This window comes from Rhinopithecus roxellana, chromosome 11 (assembly GCF_007565055.1).
Source record: "Rhinopithecus roxellana isolate Shanxi Qingling chromosome 11, ASM756505v1, whole genome shotgun sequence".
NCBI lineage: Eukaryota > Metazoa > Chordata > Mammalia > Primates > Cercopithecidae > Rhinopithecus > Rhinopithecus roxellana.
In genome coordinates this window covers 81,180,065-81,194,648 of record NC_044559.1, presented here as the reverse complement: position 1 = coordinate 81,194,648, position 14,584 = coordinate 81,180,065, and the positions used below count along the sequence as shown (strand labels likewise).

The following is a 14,584-nucleotide window of genomic DNA, read 5'->3' as shown; positions in this document are numbered from 1 at the left end:
GTATATCTTATTACAGTATCACGGGACCTCAGTTATGATCCCAAGACAAGTGAGAAATATTTTTCCTCCCGTCCATCACCTTTCAATCCGTAAATATGAGCAAACATCCTTTTGGATCTTTAAATTTTTCTCTTAGCAATGCTTTGAAGTTTTCAGTGTACAGGTTTTACATACTTGTACAACTTTACCCCTAAATTCCTTATATTTTGATGTGATTGAAAATTCTATTTTAATTTTGTTGCTAGTGTATAGATAATTGACTTGTTAATGTTGAGTTGTATCCTGCAATTTCGTTATTAGTAGTAGCATTTTTAGTATTCTCTAAGTATGTGATCATGTAGTCCGTGAACAGTTTTACTTCATCCTTCCCAATGTTTATGCCTTACTGCGCTGACTAGGACCTCAAATACAAGTTTGAAGAGAAGTGGTGTCTTGGTGCAGATCTAAGGGGGAAAGTGTTCAACATTTTATCATTAAATATTACCTGTAGGCCAGGCGTGGTGGCTCACGCCTGTAATCCCAGCACTTTGGGAGGCTGAGGTGGGTGAATCACCTGAAGTCAGGAGTTCAAGACCAGCCTGGCCAACATGGTGAAACCCCGTCTCTACTAAAAATACAGAAATTAGCCGGGCATGCTGACAGGCGCCTATAATCCCAGTGACTCGGGAGGCTGAAGCAGGAGAATCGCTTGAACCTAGGAGGTGGAGGTTGCAGTGAGCCAAGATTGTACCACTGCACTCCAGCCTGGGCGATGAGACTCCCTCTCAAAAAAAGGAAAGAAAAAGTTACCTGTAGATATTTTGTAAATTCCCTTTATTACATTGAGAAAGTTACCTTCTACTCTTTAAGCTTTTATCGTGAACTTTGTAAAATGCTTACTGTATCTATTGAAATAATCCATAATGTGTTTTCTTATTTCTGTTACCATGGTAAATAACACTAATTGATTTTTTCTTTTCTTTTTTTCTGAGACTAAGTCTTGCTCTGTTGCCCAGGCTGGAGTGCGGTGGTGCGATCTCAGCTCACTGCAACCTCCACCTCCTGGGTTCAGGCGATTCTCCTGCCTCAGCCTCCCGAGTATCTGGGATTTCTGGTGTGTGCCACCACGCCCAGCTAATTTTTGAATTTTTAGTATAGACAGGGTTTTACCATGTTGGCCAGGCTGGTCTCAGACTCCTGACCTCAGGTGATCCGCTGGCCTTGGCTTCCCAAAGTGCTGGACAGGTGTGAGCCACCAGACCCTGCCTGATTTTCTTTTTTTTTTTCTTTTTCTTTTTTGAGATGGTGTCTTGCTCTGTCACCCAGGCTGGAGTGCAGTGGCGCCATCTTGGCTCACTGCAACCTCCGCCTCCCAGGTTCAAGGAATTCTCTCGTTTTAGCCTCCCAACTAGCTGGGATTACAGGAACACACCACCATGCCCGGCTAATTTTTGTATTTTTTTTAGTAGAGACGGGGTTTCACCATGTTGGCCAGGCTAGTCTTGAACTCCTGACCTTGTGATCTGCCCACCTTGGCCTCCCAAAGTGCTGAGATTACAGGCGTGAGCCACTGCACCCAACCCTGATTTTCAAATAATATATCAATCTTGAATTCCTGGGAAAATTCTACTGGTCATCATGTAAGGTTGGTGTAATATTTGAAAATCAATTGTATAAAAAATTCATTTTTATGTACTGCTGGATTGAAATTGCTAATATTTTATTAAGGACTTTTGGGATTGTTTTTAAGGGCTTGGAGCTTTCTTTTCTTGAAATATCTTTGAGTTGGAATAGGGGTAATACTAGCCTCGTCAAGTGAGTTGGGAAGGCCTTCCCTGTTTTCTAAAATGTTATGTAAGATTGGTATAATTCCTTCCTTAGATGTTGAATAGAATTCATTAGTGAAGCCATATGGGTCTGGAAGTTTCATTATGGGAAGGGTTTCAATTATGATTCAATTTCTTTAACAGGCAAGGGAATATTCAAATCACCTATTTCTTTTCATGTCTGTTTTGGCAATTTGTGTCTTTCAAGGAATGTGTCCATCTCATCTAAGTTGTCAGATTTACTGGTATATAGTTGTCTATAACAAAGAGCAAGAAGACAAAGGCCAGACTTCCCTCTGAGTGAGGGAAAATTCCTTATCACATACTGACCTTGTTATTAGAAGACACTTGATGCAGTATTTAGGGGTGAGGAGTCATAACATCTGCAACTTACTCTCAAATGATTTGGCAAAACACATACGCGCGCAAGCACACATACACATATAAGAGAGAACGGACAGGATATGAAACAAACAAAATTGGTCAATACAGGGTGAAGGGTATCTGGGAATTCACTGGACTATTTCAACAACTTTTCTGTAGAGTAAACATTTTTCAATATATAAAGTTAAAGAACATATTCACATTCCATAACCCGGCAATTTAAGGGAATAATCAGAAAACCACACACATACTCAGCACAACAAAGTTTATCACAGATCAAAACTTGAAAACACCCTAAACCCCCCCAGAGGATTCAATAAACAAACAATACAATATGATACCAAAGAGCCGCCGACAACAACATACAACATACAACAACAACAACAACAACAACAACAAAAGACATACTTTTTTCAAGGGTATCATGTGGAAAATGCTTAGTACAAATAGGCTACTGAGGGGAAGAGTTCCAACACTGAGTATGTGACCCCTTCCTATATGCACAGGAAGAAGACTGCAGAGAAACACCATGCAAGCAGTGGCTATCTCTGTGGTGGTGTCACAGGTGAAAATGACTCTTCCTCATACTCCTCTTCCAAACATTTTTTTTTTTTTTTTTTTAAGACAGAGTCTCACTCTGTTGCCCAGGCTGGAGTGCAGTGCCACGATCTCGGCTCACTGCAACCTCCACCTTCCAGGTTCAAGCAATTCTCTTTCTCTTGCCTCAGCCTCCCGAGTAGCTGGGAGTATAGGCATGTGCCACCACGCCCAGCTAACTTTGTATTTTTAGTAGAGATGGGGTTTCACCATGTTGGCCAGGCTGGTCTTGACCTCCTGACCTCAAGTGATCCACCCTCCTCAGCCTCCCAAAATGCTGGGATTACAAGTGTGAGCCACCACGCCTGGCCTCTTCCAAACTTCTGGAAAGATCCCAGAAACTCTCTATCACTCCAGGGCAATAGGAAAAAGAGCTTACACTTGTTTAAGGCCTGGATTACCCCCAAAAGGAAGGGAAGGAGATTCTGCAGGCAGTGGTGATAACTGGTTTCAAAGTAGCCTGGCAAAGTGGACTGGGTATGACTGTGAGATCTGGTCTCATGCCCTCCAAAATAGGCAAGGTTAAGAGATCAAGTAAGACGGTACATGGGAAAAAGGTAAAGTTATATACACATGTAAAAGCAACTGTCTGTTTCACAAGGACATTCATCGGCTTGGAAGCTATTATTACAGGAAATCCACATGAAATAATGAGGTCTACACTCTAAAGAGCTGAGTGGAGGTTTGAATCTGCTTCCTGGATGATCCCGTGCAAACTATTCAGCCTTTCTGAGCCTATTTCCACCTCTGAAAATTTGGGATGATGAAAATTTTTATCACTATCCTCCCTGTTGAAAGATTGTGGGCTGGGTACAGTGGCTCATGCCTGTAATCTCTGTTTTTTGGGAGGCTGAGGCAGGAGGATTGCTTGAGGCCAGGAGTTCAAGACCAGCCTGGCCAACAGAGAGAGACCCTGTCTCTACAAAAAAGAAAAGTAAAATAATGTTGGTGTGGTGGTACACATCTGTAGCCCTAGCTCCTTGGGAGGTTGCATGAGCTAAGGAGTTTGAGGCTGCAGTGAGCTATGATCACACCACTACACTTCAGCCTGGGAGACAGAGAGCCTGTCTTTAAAAAAGTGTCTGGGTGCAGTGGCTCATGCCTGTAATCCCAGCACTTTAGGAGGACAAGGCGGGTGGATCTTCTGAGGTCAGGAATTTGAGACCAGCCTGGCCAACATGGCAAAACCCCATCTCTACTAAAAATACAAAAAAGTAGCCGAGCAAAGCGGTGCGCACAGTAATCCTACCTACTCCAGAGGCTGAGGCAGGAGAATCGCTGGGACCTGGGAGGCGGGGGTTGCAGTGAGCCGAGATCGCACCACTGCACTCTAGCCTGGCTGACAGAGTGAGACTCTGTCTCAAAAAAACAAAACAAAACAAAACGAAACAAAAAAACAAAAAAGCAACAGGGGAACCTGTTGAGTCCCCGGAGAACGAATACAACTGTCCCAACTCATAAATCCTGGGGTTGCTCTTGACCTCTGTGTGGGGCTGCCGGATCGTCCCTGAGTACAATGCTGACTGCACAGGCTGGACCACTGTCCTAGGCTGGGAAGTGAGGAACAAGCAGATTTCCTCTTGAAATGCCTGCCTGAGCCAGCTGGCCTCTACATGAGTAGAAAAATTATTTTGACAGGGATCAAGAAGACAGAGATTGAACAAGATATCTGCCTCAACTGCAGCTGGAGATGTGGCAAGAAGATGTAAGGACTCATTGTAGAAGAGAGAAATATTTTGTTTTTCTATCCGTTTTATTTTTGTCCCTGTAAGGGTAGGAACAAATCTTTCTGGGTTTGGAGTCAGTGACAATACTCACAGCAAGGAATCCAACATCAAATACTGAGATTCTTGTTTTACAAAAGTGATCTATTCTTAAGGTTGTGAAATTGAGTCTTCTATTTGACAAAAATCATTGTTACCCAGAAACACTTTAAAAATGTTAATATAATTCACTGCTTTCTGCATTATGAACAATGAAAGCAAGAAATCTGGTCAAACTGAGATGTTGAGAGGTAGGCTGAAAACTGGCCACTGTACTGTTTCACTAAAACTGGAAAAATAATACAAATGCAGACTCCAGAGGTGAAATTCAGGCGATTTATTGTAAACAGGATAACCCTAGCACTCCACCATACTGGCTGTGTCACATGCTCCCTCTTTCACATCAACTGGTCAAAAAAGAAGACTTTCTTAAGAAGCCTCAGGTAACCAATAACTTAGTTCCACAAATCTCATTTACTAAGCACTGAGTAAACTGCAGTATATGGGGTAGTCTGTTATTGCTCATGGACTGCAGCTTGGACCCATCTAAATGAATCCATTAGTATGCCTGAGTGATCAACAGCAGCTCTAGATCCAACCTGGAAATTGGAAAATGCTGATGCATACTAAACAACAATTGCAGGTTCATGGAAGACTACATGAGATTGCTCTCAGATTTCTTCATGTGTCATTCTCATAAAAAAAGACTTAAATTTCACCCACTTTTTAAAAAGAGCTAAAAGTTACTCAATAGCACATAATTTTCCACACAAAAGGTAGGTGGATTTTTATTTACTAGTACAGTGGTGGATTGGAACACTCAGGCCTAATTTTAGATCTGTCTTGTATATACTTGCAGTTTAATGAAAAGCTGCATAGTCAACAAATGCATAAAACCAGAAGGAAGTGATTTCACACACCTTCCGATGGACAAAGACAGGCCTCATACAAGGAGATTCTTGGAAAGTAGGGATAAAAACACGGTCACAGCACCACACTGATCTGACAGTAGAAATGGAGCCCCGCTTTTGAAAGCAAGCCCATAGTTGTGACTATATCGTTCTTGCCCCAAATTGAGATTTGGAAAATGGCAAATGTAAAAACTTAAGATGTGAAAAGATACGACTCTACAGAAGAAAGTCCTAGCCAATCTAATCATATGGGGAGGTAAAATGTCCTTTGAAAACGCCATTCTTCACTGTGCCTGAGTTAGTGGATGACAGGGCCACTTACTGTTACTAGTGCTTGTATATGGAAATATATTCACAATTTCTCTTGAAGCAAGTTTTAATAACAGTAAATATTTCAAAACAGCTGTTAAATCTACAGTAACAATTTCACCTAAAATAGTATCTCATGAAAAAAATATTTTTTTAAAAGTCCACTCCAGTCATCATCTGTGTACGTGTTTATATTTATATATTCAAAAAAATAACTTAACATTTAAGGCAAGATTAGACTGGTAGCAACAAGGAATTTTAGAGTCTTATGAAGACCTGCTATATAAGAATGCAAGGCTTTATTTTTTATATTTCCAAAAAGGTGACTTGTATTTGCTGCCTTTTAAATTCATAAAGGGGCAAGATATTTTGGTTCACATACTGACTGCAATTTCACTGTAATAAAAAGTTATACAGGTGGTTACAAAAAGCTGATGTTGGAAAAGCATGTCACACACTCAGTAGGATCTGAAATTGACCCTATTTGTATGTGTTAAATAAATATGTTGTGTTAAAGCAGTATGTTGATGAGGAAAAGTAAAACTCATGGAACACTGCAAACCAACTATGAAGAAGGAGGTCAATATAATTCAACCAGAATGAAAGAAACCACAGTAATCCTGAGAAATTCGGTTTAGGACAAAATTGATGTAAGGTAAGTCTGTACTTCTAGCATTGTAAATAAGTAGGGTTTTCTAGCATTTTACTAGTTGGAATAAAAAACATGTTCAAATTTTATAAAAAGATTAAAACCATGCCTTATATAACCAGCAATTTCACTAATAAAAGATTACATTGCTTTATCATCTGCCAAATGTAATGTTTTTCACTGATTTACATGAAACCATCAAGTAGAAAGCAAATTTGAGGATCAATTTTTAAAAAGGTATTACTTTCTAAATGTTGTGAAGCCTTCTATGTCAACCTAGGAGGCTTTTAGAAAAGAACTTTTACTTTCCTCGAACAAGTGACTATTTTACAGAATAGGGAAGGAAGATTCTACAGGAATATCATTCATTTTAAGCATTGTTATACAGGGGAAATTTCTCTCAGTAATGAAAAGAAAAATTTTAAAATATTTAAGAGGCATGTATTTAAAAAATATTCTACATCTATAAGATTTTGTAATTACTTTGGATTTATAATATTTCTACATAATGACATTTGACAACTTTTCAGTTTGTTTCTCTAATAATGAATCAGAAACTATTAAAGTGGCCAAGATGATTTTCCTAGGCTCTGGAAGACTCAGGAATGCATCCACTTGCACTTTCCCACATGTGGGGAATCTTCAGAGTTTTGCAGCCATGAAGTTAATATGCGGTTTTACAAGGGGAAACAACGGCAAACCACGCTTGAATTCGGTCATGTTCTGAATCACTTCAGGCTGCGAAGAAAAAAGTTTCCTTTTAATGTATTTAACCTAAACATCAGAATAAGGACATCGACTTTTCTGGGGGACACTGGGAGCACACCTCAGTTCTACTCAATATACTGGTTTTTTGTTTTGGCCTGAGGCTGCTCTACTTAATAACCCATGTATCACGATTTGCTGACCTTTCTTCTGGATCAGTAGGTCCGGAGGGTCATGAGTTGGTCTGTACAAACCTATGGTAAGTGTCCTTAGTCCTTTTGGTTTTCCTCTGGGCAAACAAGGGCTGGTTCACCAGGGACTTAGAGGCCTAGCATCAAGGCTTCAGCAGAGTAGCAGAAGCTGATGTGCCCACCCACAAAGAGCCTAGTTACACTGCCAGTTTCCTCCTCTTGCAAGTGAATGTCAATCTTTCTAGATGATTAAAATATGCAGGTAACATGGGAGAGACTAAGAAGTCTCTCTCCAATATTCAGTGCTGGGAACGGATGTAGCCAGAGATGATACATTGTAAAATAACACAACTGTTCCAACAGGAGGCAAAGGCAGACACGGGTAGAGGCTGAGTGACTAGATGTTCAGGGAAGAACTAAAGTAGAAGCTCCAATACTTGGTGACCTGAAACTTTTAGTTCATCAGTGTCCTGATGAACAAGCCTCTTCCGGCTGGGCACGGTGTCTCATGCCTATAATCCCAGCACTCTGGGAGGCTGAGGCGGGTGGATCATCACTTGAGGTCAGCAGTGCAAGACCAGCCTGGCCAACATGGTGAAACCTCGTCTCTACTTAAAACACAAAAACTAGCTGGGCGTGGTGGCGTGTGCCTGTAATCCCAGCTACTCAAGAGGCTGAGGCAGGAGAATTGCTTGAACCCGAGAGGTGGAGGTTGCAGTGAGCTGAGATCGCACCACTGTACTCCAGCCTGGGTGACTGTGTGAGACTCCATCTCAAAACAATAACAACAACAACAACAACAACAACAACAAAACAACAAGCTGCTTCTTCTAAATAGAAAGTCCTCTCTCAGTACAATCTAACATAACATATTTCTTACTTGTGGCAAGGCTGGTGCTTGTGACAAATTTATATCATTTTGACATGGGAACTCTCCAACAACAGGACCTATAAGAAAATAAAAGGTTTAATACTTTGTACTTACTGATACTATCACACAAGAACAACTAAAAAAAATCTAAACCAGACTCAGTTAATTAAAAACACTGCACCAGGCCCCGTTCATGTACTTCTCAGATTCTCTCAAGGTTGTCTGCTACCCAAGGCCTTAAGTACCTGTCCTGCCTTCTATCCAGAGCCACCCAATGATGGCTCATGATATTCCTGAGGTCATAAAACTTTGGCCACAGCAGTTTTAGTGCCCAGGTCTAATGTGACTTTCTGGCCACCCAGAAGGACCTAGTAAAACTGCCCAGAAAGCCAGGGGAGTTAATGGCCACAGGACAAACTTTGGCTAGTAAAAGCCAGGAAGCAAGAAGGACTGGGAAGTTAGCTTGCTTACCCATACTCCCCACATGCAGTGGTTCATGCAGCCTCTTTGGAGACATCCCAACAGCAAGCCTCTGTGTTTTCCTGTGATACTGTGGCTAGCTCAGCATTCTGTCACCTGGTACTGGCTCTCTCCTTCACTGCCTCATTTCTCTTTTCCCCTTATTATCTGCAGGCATTATCTCCAGTTTCCGTTCTCTACCTCTTTTACTTTCTGGTGTTCTGTAAGGCATGTAGCTATGACAAAGGCCAACCATCAGATGGCTCAACATGAGCCTAAAAAGGCAATATTTAATACTTACAAGAATCCATTTCCCTGGCAAGAACATGGACGGATACCTTATGTCTCCTTGGGGCATCTACTGCCAACATTTCCTAGGCAGAAAGAAGAGCAGGGTCACCCTTTTGCTCCACTAAAGAACTTACATTGAAGTGTTCTCTGATGACTATGAAGACTCAGCTATCACGCAGTCAGATATAGAAAAGATGCTTCCCTTTCTGGCCGGGTGCGGTGGCTCATGCCTATAATCCCAGCACTTTGGGAGGCCGAGGCAGGTGGATCACTTGAGGTCAGGAGTTCGAGACCAGCTTGGCCAACATAGTGAAACCCTGTCTTTACCAAAAATACAACAATTAGCCAAATGTGGTGGCACATGCTTGTAATCCCAGATACTTGGGAGGCTGAGGTGGAAGGATTGCCTGACACCAGGAGGCAAAGTATGCCATGTGCGGTGAGCCAAGATCACGCCACTGCACTCTAGCCTGGGCGACAGAGCAAGACTCTGTCTCAAAAAAAAAAAAAAAAAGAAAAGAAAAAGAAAAGATACTTCCCTTTCTTTTTCCTCACTTACATTATTTTATTTAAGTTCTACAAATATTTAGCAAGGCAGGCAAGAATTATTCTTTTTTTTCCCCTTTCCTTTTCTTACTCTAAGGAAATAATTATTCTTAACCCAATTTTATAGATGAGAAAACTGAATCCAAGGAGATTAAAAAATTGCTCAAACTCCTACAGCTGATAAGTGCCTGAGCTAGGATTCACACCCTAGCTTAGTACTCACTGGGCTGGGCTGTGCAGGGCTGTACCTGGTGATCTTTAGTGTCTACAGAGACAATGGTCTGAGCTTAGACAGGGACAAGCACAACGCCTGCTCCTCTAAGAACCTTCTCAGATTCTGCTTGTAAACTGTGGTTCATCTACCAAAAGAGAAAGGAAACTAACAATTACTGAGTCCTGCGTTATATCAGGCACTCTCCTATGTCAGCTCTCTTAATTCTCTGTGAACTAAGCATCATGATGATTCTTACTTTAGAGGCATGGACTCTAAGACACAGCAGCTTACATGAATTACATGGGTCACACAGTTCATAGGTGATGGTGTCGGAGGCTGGAGTCTGCTTGCTCTCTCCATTCCACCTTGCTGCTTGGAGGGATTCCCCTTGGTTACTACCATGAACGCCAGCAGTGCTAGGTTGGCAGGTGGATCCTGTGGGGAAGTATGTCCCAACCTTTCCCTTAACAGCAGACTTTTACTTTCCTTTCTAATGGGGTACAAATTGTGACAAAGTTCCTCTGATGTCTTAGCCATAAGCAACGTTTCATATCCTTAGAGCGGAGAAATCATCAGCCAAACCAAATCCACTCAACAGTTACTTACTAATAACTGTTATTAGTTATTAGTAACTGAGTAGTTGCTAATTAGTTACTAGTAACTGAGCAGTTACTAATAAGCCTGGTCCTGTGTGCAAGGAAGCCCTGTTGATGTTGCACAGCAAACCTGCCCATGGCTCCCCGCTCTACTCCCCGCCAGCAGGCATAACAGCCCAGATTCTCACAGGCCTGCTCTGACCTCTCCGGCCTCTTTTCCAGGAGCTCAGCCCAGGTCTGCCTCTATTAACATGTAGTACCTCATCTAAGAACTTCATCTTACTGGAGTAAAAAGTTTGTTTCCAAAGATCTCTTCTCCACTTCCTGTCACCCAAACCTTTACTACCCGCTTGTCTACCCACATCAGCAGACAGCAGAACACCCTCTCCAGTTTCAGATTGTTCCCAATTTTCTGCCCAACTCTGGACAATCCTCATTTTTCTAAAAACAAACAACTGCACCTTCTTGCAAACTATTAGTATGTTCTAAGGAACACTACAGTCCCAGGAGATATTTATAGGTATTCTGTGTAAAAAAGGATGCATGGTGAAATCAGTTTAGAAAATGTTAGTCAAAATTAAATAAATGCAGGCTAAAGTCTTTACTGTGAGACTTCTTACAATTTCTACAATACCAGCACACTCTGTGATTCTCTAAGAATGGGAATAGCCTTTCCCAAACTTGTATGATCATGAAATCCTTTTCCTAGGTACCCCATTAATATCTTGCATACCATGGAATACAGCTAGGGAAATGCTATTCTAAACTTAGCTGAAGCCTGGTTATAAATACTCTGTTTTTTTTTTTTTTTTTTTTTTTGAGACGAAGTCTCACTTTGTCGCCTAGGCTGGAGTGCAGTGGTGCGATCTTGGCTCACTGCAACCTCTGCCTTCTGAGTTCAAGCGATTCTCCTGCCTCAGGCTCCTGAGTAGCTGGGATTAAAGGCGTGCATCACCATGCCCGGCTAATTTTGTATTTTTAGTAGAAATGAGGTTTCACCATGTTGGCCAGGCTGGTCTTGAACTCCTGACCTCGTGCTCCACCCACCTCCGCCTCCCAAAGTGCTGGGATTACAGGCGTGAGCTACCGCGCCCAGCCCCTCTCTCTTTTTTTTGAAGCAGGGTCTAGCTATGTTTCCAAGGTTGGTCTTGAACTCCTGGGCTCTAGCGATCTTCCTGTCTCAGCCTCCCCAGCAGCTGGGACTACAGGCTATTATTACAGAATAACAAGAGTAATTTAGATGAGACTCTTCTCTTCCTCTATACAATGCAAAGGGAGCCATGATGTAAAGAAAATACTTTGTCCAGCCATTCATTTTCGTAGCCAAAATGGGTGAAATCTCATTGCTGAAAAAGATGCATTCAAAATACCAGCTTTTGCTGCTCAATTCTGAAACTAGAATCTCCTTTTCTTATTGTTAAAGTAATAACAGCTATATTAATACTTGTTTGCAAACAGCCTTAATACTTTTGCAGAAGAGTTGCAGGGAGAGGTGTAACCAACTCATGGATGATACAAAATCACCATTTTTCTCAAAGAAACTATCAGCACCTTTTGGTCAAAGACTGTTACTTTTTCCTTACCCTCTCACTCAGCACTAGGAGTGGTGAATTACATAAACATTAGAAACTCTAGTACAGGAAAAAATGTGATCAAGCCTCATTGTACCACTAACTTCACAAAGTCATTCTAATGAGAACTGTAAGCACTGACTTCTGTGCTGGTAGCTATAATACATCCCTAGAAAAAAATACCATAAAGTAGAGTATCTCTCTAAAAGGATGTGGGCACAGGGTGGGACTGAGTCCCCGACCAAACAACCTAATGACAAACCAGAAATGGCTAGAACATCAAGGGACAATTCTAAGGTACTATAGTAATCACAGAGTATAATTTTGCTCCTTATTTTGAAAAACAGGCATAACAGTATTTTATACAAACTAGAGGCCCCAATATATTACAAAAAATATATGTAACACTTTAGGTACAATTCCATTGCAGCATACATTTTGAATTTTTGCATTTAGCATACTTATTACACATTAATATACCTACTTAATGGAAATTTTGCTGTCCTTAGAATTTTTATAGAGGGGAAGATTTAGATGGTGTGAACCTCTTTTTTTTTTTTTTTTTTTTTTTTTTTTTTTTGAGACAGAGTCTCGCACTGTTGCCCAGGCTGGTGTGCAGTGGTGCGATCTCAGCTTGCTGCAACCTCCGCCTCCCAGATTCAAGCGATTCTCCTGCCTCAGTCTCCTGAGTAGCTAGGATTACAGGCACCCGCCACCACGCCTGGCTAATTTTTTATTTTTATTTTTAGTAGAGACAGGGTTTCACTATGTTGGCCAGGCTGGTCTTGAACTGCTGACCTCATGATTCACCCACCTCAGCCTCCCAAAGTGCTGGGATTACAGGTGTGAGCCACCGCACCCAGCCGGTGTGAATCTCTTAAAGTTTGCTGGAAACACTTTAATGGTGGTGCCTCCCTTTCCTTTTGATAAACTTCCTCAGTGAGCACAAGCATGTAAAACTTATAATATCTCTGACCATGATTCAAAGGTGAGTAATCATTTATTTTAAAAAGCGGCCATAGTGGCACCTAAATGGGTGAAGACAATTTATAGTTGTCAGAGCTTGGAAAATAATCTGATTATCAAGTTCTTTTGTTTTCTTCGTTCTTCCTTCCCACCAAACAAGCTCAGCAATATTCTTTGCAGAGTAGGGTGGAGAACAGAGAGAAGAAACTGAAAGCGTGCCTAAAAAGGTAGATTTGGAAGTCAGGAAGGGCTGTCACAGTCCTTGGTTTAGAGCATGGGTCAATCTTTTGACTTCCTTGTGCCACACTGGGAGAAGAACTGTCATGGGCCACACGTAAAATACACTAACAATAGCTGATAAGCTAAAACAAAAAAAAAAATTTTGCAAAACATCTCATAACGTGGGCTGCACGTGGCCTGCAGGCTGCAGGTTCGGCAAACTTGGTTTAGAGGGAAAGGAAAACAGTACTTGGTTCAATAAAAACTGTCTTTATTCTAAAAGTCATTAAGTGTTTGTGTCAAAAAACTTAAATCCACAAAAACACCTTCATAAATCCAGCCTGAATGGCTTCAAAGCAGCAACACACAATATAGCACATACAATAGATGTTTTGGTTTTTTTGAGGCACAGTTTCACTCTGTCACCCAGGCTGGAGTGCAGTGGCATCATCTCCACTCACTGCAACCTCTGCCTCCCAGGTTCAAGTGATTCTCATGCTTCAGCCTCCTGAGTAGCTGGGATTACAGGTGTATGCCACCATGCCCAGCTAATTCTTGTATTTTTAGTATAAATGGGGTTTCACCACGTTGGCCAGGCTCGTCTTTAACTCCTGACCTTAAGCGATCCTTCCGCCTTGGCCTCCCAAAGTGCTAGGATTACAGGTGTAGGCCACCATACCCAGCCCTACAATACTTTCTTATGAGTCAAAATCTAAATATATGAATTTGACTTACTTTATAGAATTTGATGATATCTTCCTTGGTAAGTGTCTTTAAATAAGCAACTTCAGTGTTATCTGAAAAAGTAATTAAACAATATTTTACTAACATTTCCATATGAAGTAGCCCAGAACAGTACACTAAATGACAATATACTTCACTCCAAGACTCTTAAGTATCCATATATATTTTTTGAGACAGAGTTTCACTCTGTCGCCCACACTGGAGTGCAGTGGCTAGATCTCGGCTCACTGCAACCTCTGCTTCCTGGGTTCAAGTGATTCTCCTGCCTTAGCCTCCTGAGTAGCTGGGATTACAGATGCAAGCCAACACGTCTGGGTAATTTTTGTATTTTTAGTAGAGACGGCGTTTTGCCATGTTGGCTAGGCTGGTCTTGAACTCCCGACCTCAAGTGATCTGTCCATCTCAGCTTCCCAAAGTGCTGGGATTATAGGCGTGAGCCATCGCATCTGGCCAAGTATCCACATTTTTTTTTTTTTTTTTTTTGAGATGGAGTCTTGCTCCGTCGCCCAGGCTTTGGTGCAGACGCGCAATCTCGGCTCCCTGTAAGCTCCGCCTCCTGGGTTCATGCCATTCTCCTGCCTCAGCCTCCCAAGTAGCTGGGACTATAGGCGCCTGCCACCAGGCCCAGCTATTTTTTTTTTTTTTTTGTATTTTTAGCAGAGATGGGGTTTCACTGTGTTAGCCAGGATGGTCTTGATCTCCTACCTTGTGATCTGCTCACCTCAGCCTCCCAAAGTGTTGGGATTACAGGCGTGAGCTACTGCGCCCAGTCAAGCATCCACATTTTTAAGTG

The 14,584-nt window shown here is 41.7% G+C and overlaps 1 protein-coding gene across 3 annotated transcripts in view; it reads right to left on the bottom strand.

Annotated features, from left to right (window-relative positions):
- Positions 1–4,613: 4,613 nt before the first annotated feature.
- Positions 4,614–14,584, bottom strand: part of IDE (insulin degrading enzyme) — a 112,329-nt gene continuing 102,358 nt past the window's right edge. For all 3 annotated transcript variants that reach the window (XM_010381319.2, XM_010381320.2, XM_010381323.2), the window contains 4 exons: positions 13,783–13,844; positions 8,946–9,018; positions 8,195–8,262; positions 4,614–7,156 (listed from right to left, as the gene is read on the bottom strand). In XM_010381319.2, the coding sequence (XP_010379621.1) occupies positions 7,061–7,156; positions 8,195–8,262; positions 8,946–9,018; positions 13,783–13,844 (299 nt within the window). In that variant the 3' untranslated portion in view covers positions 4,614–7,060. The remainder of the gene's footprint in view (positions 7,157–8,194; positions 8,263–8,945; positions 9,019–13,782; positions 13,845–14,584) is intronic.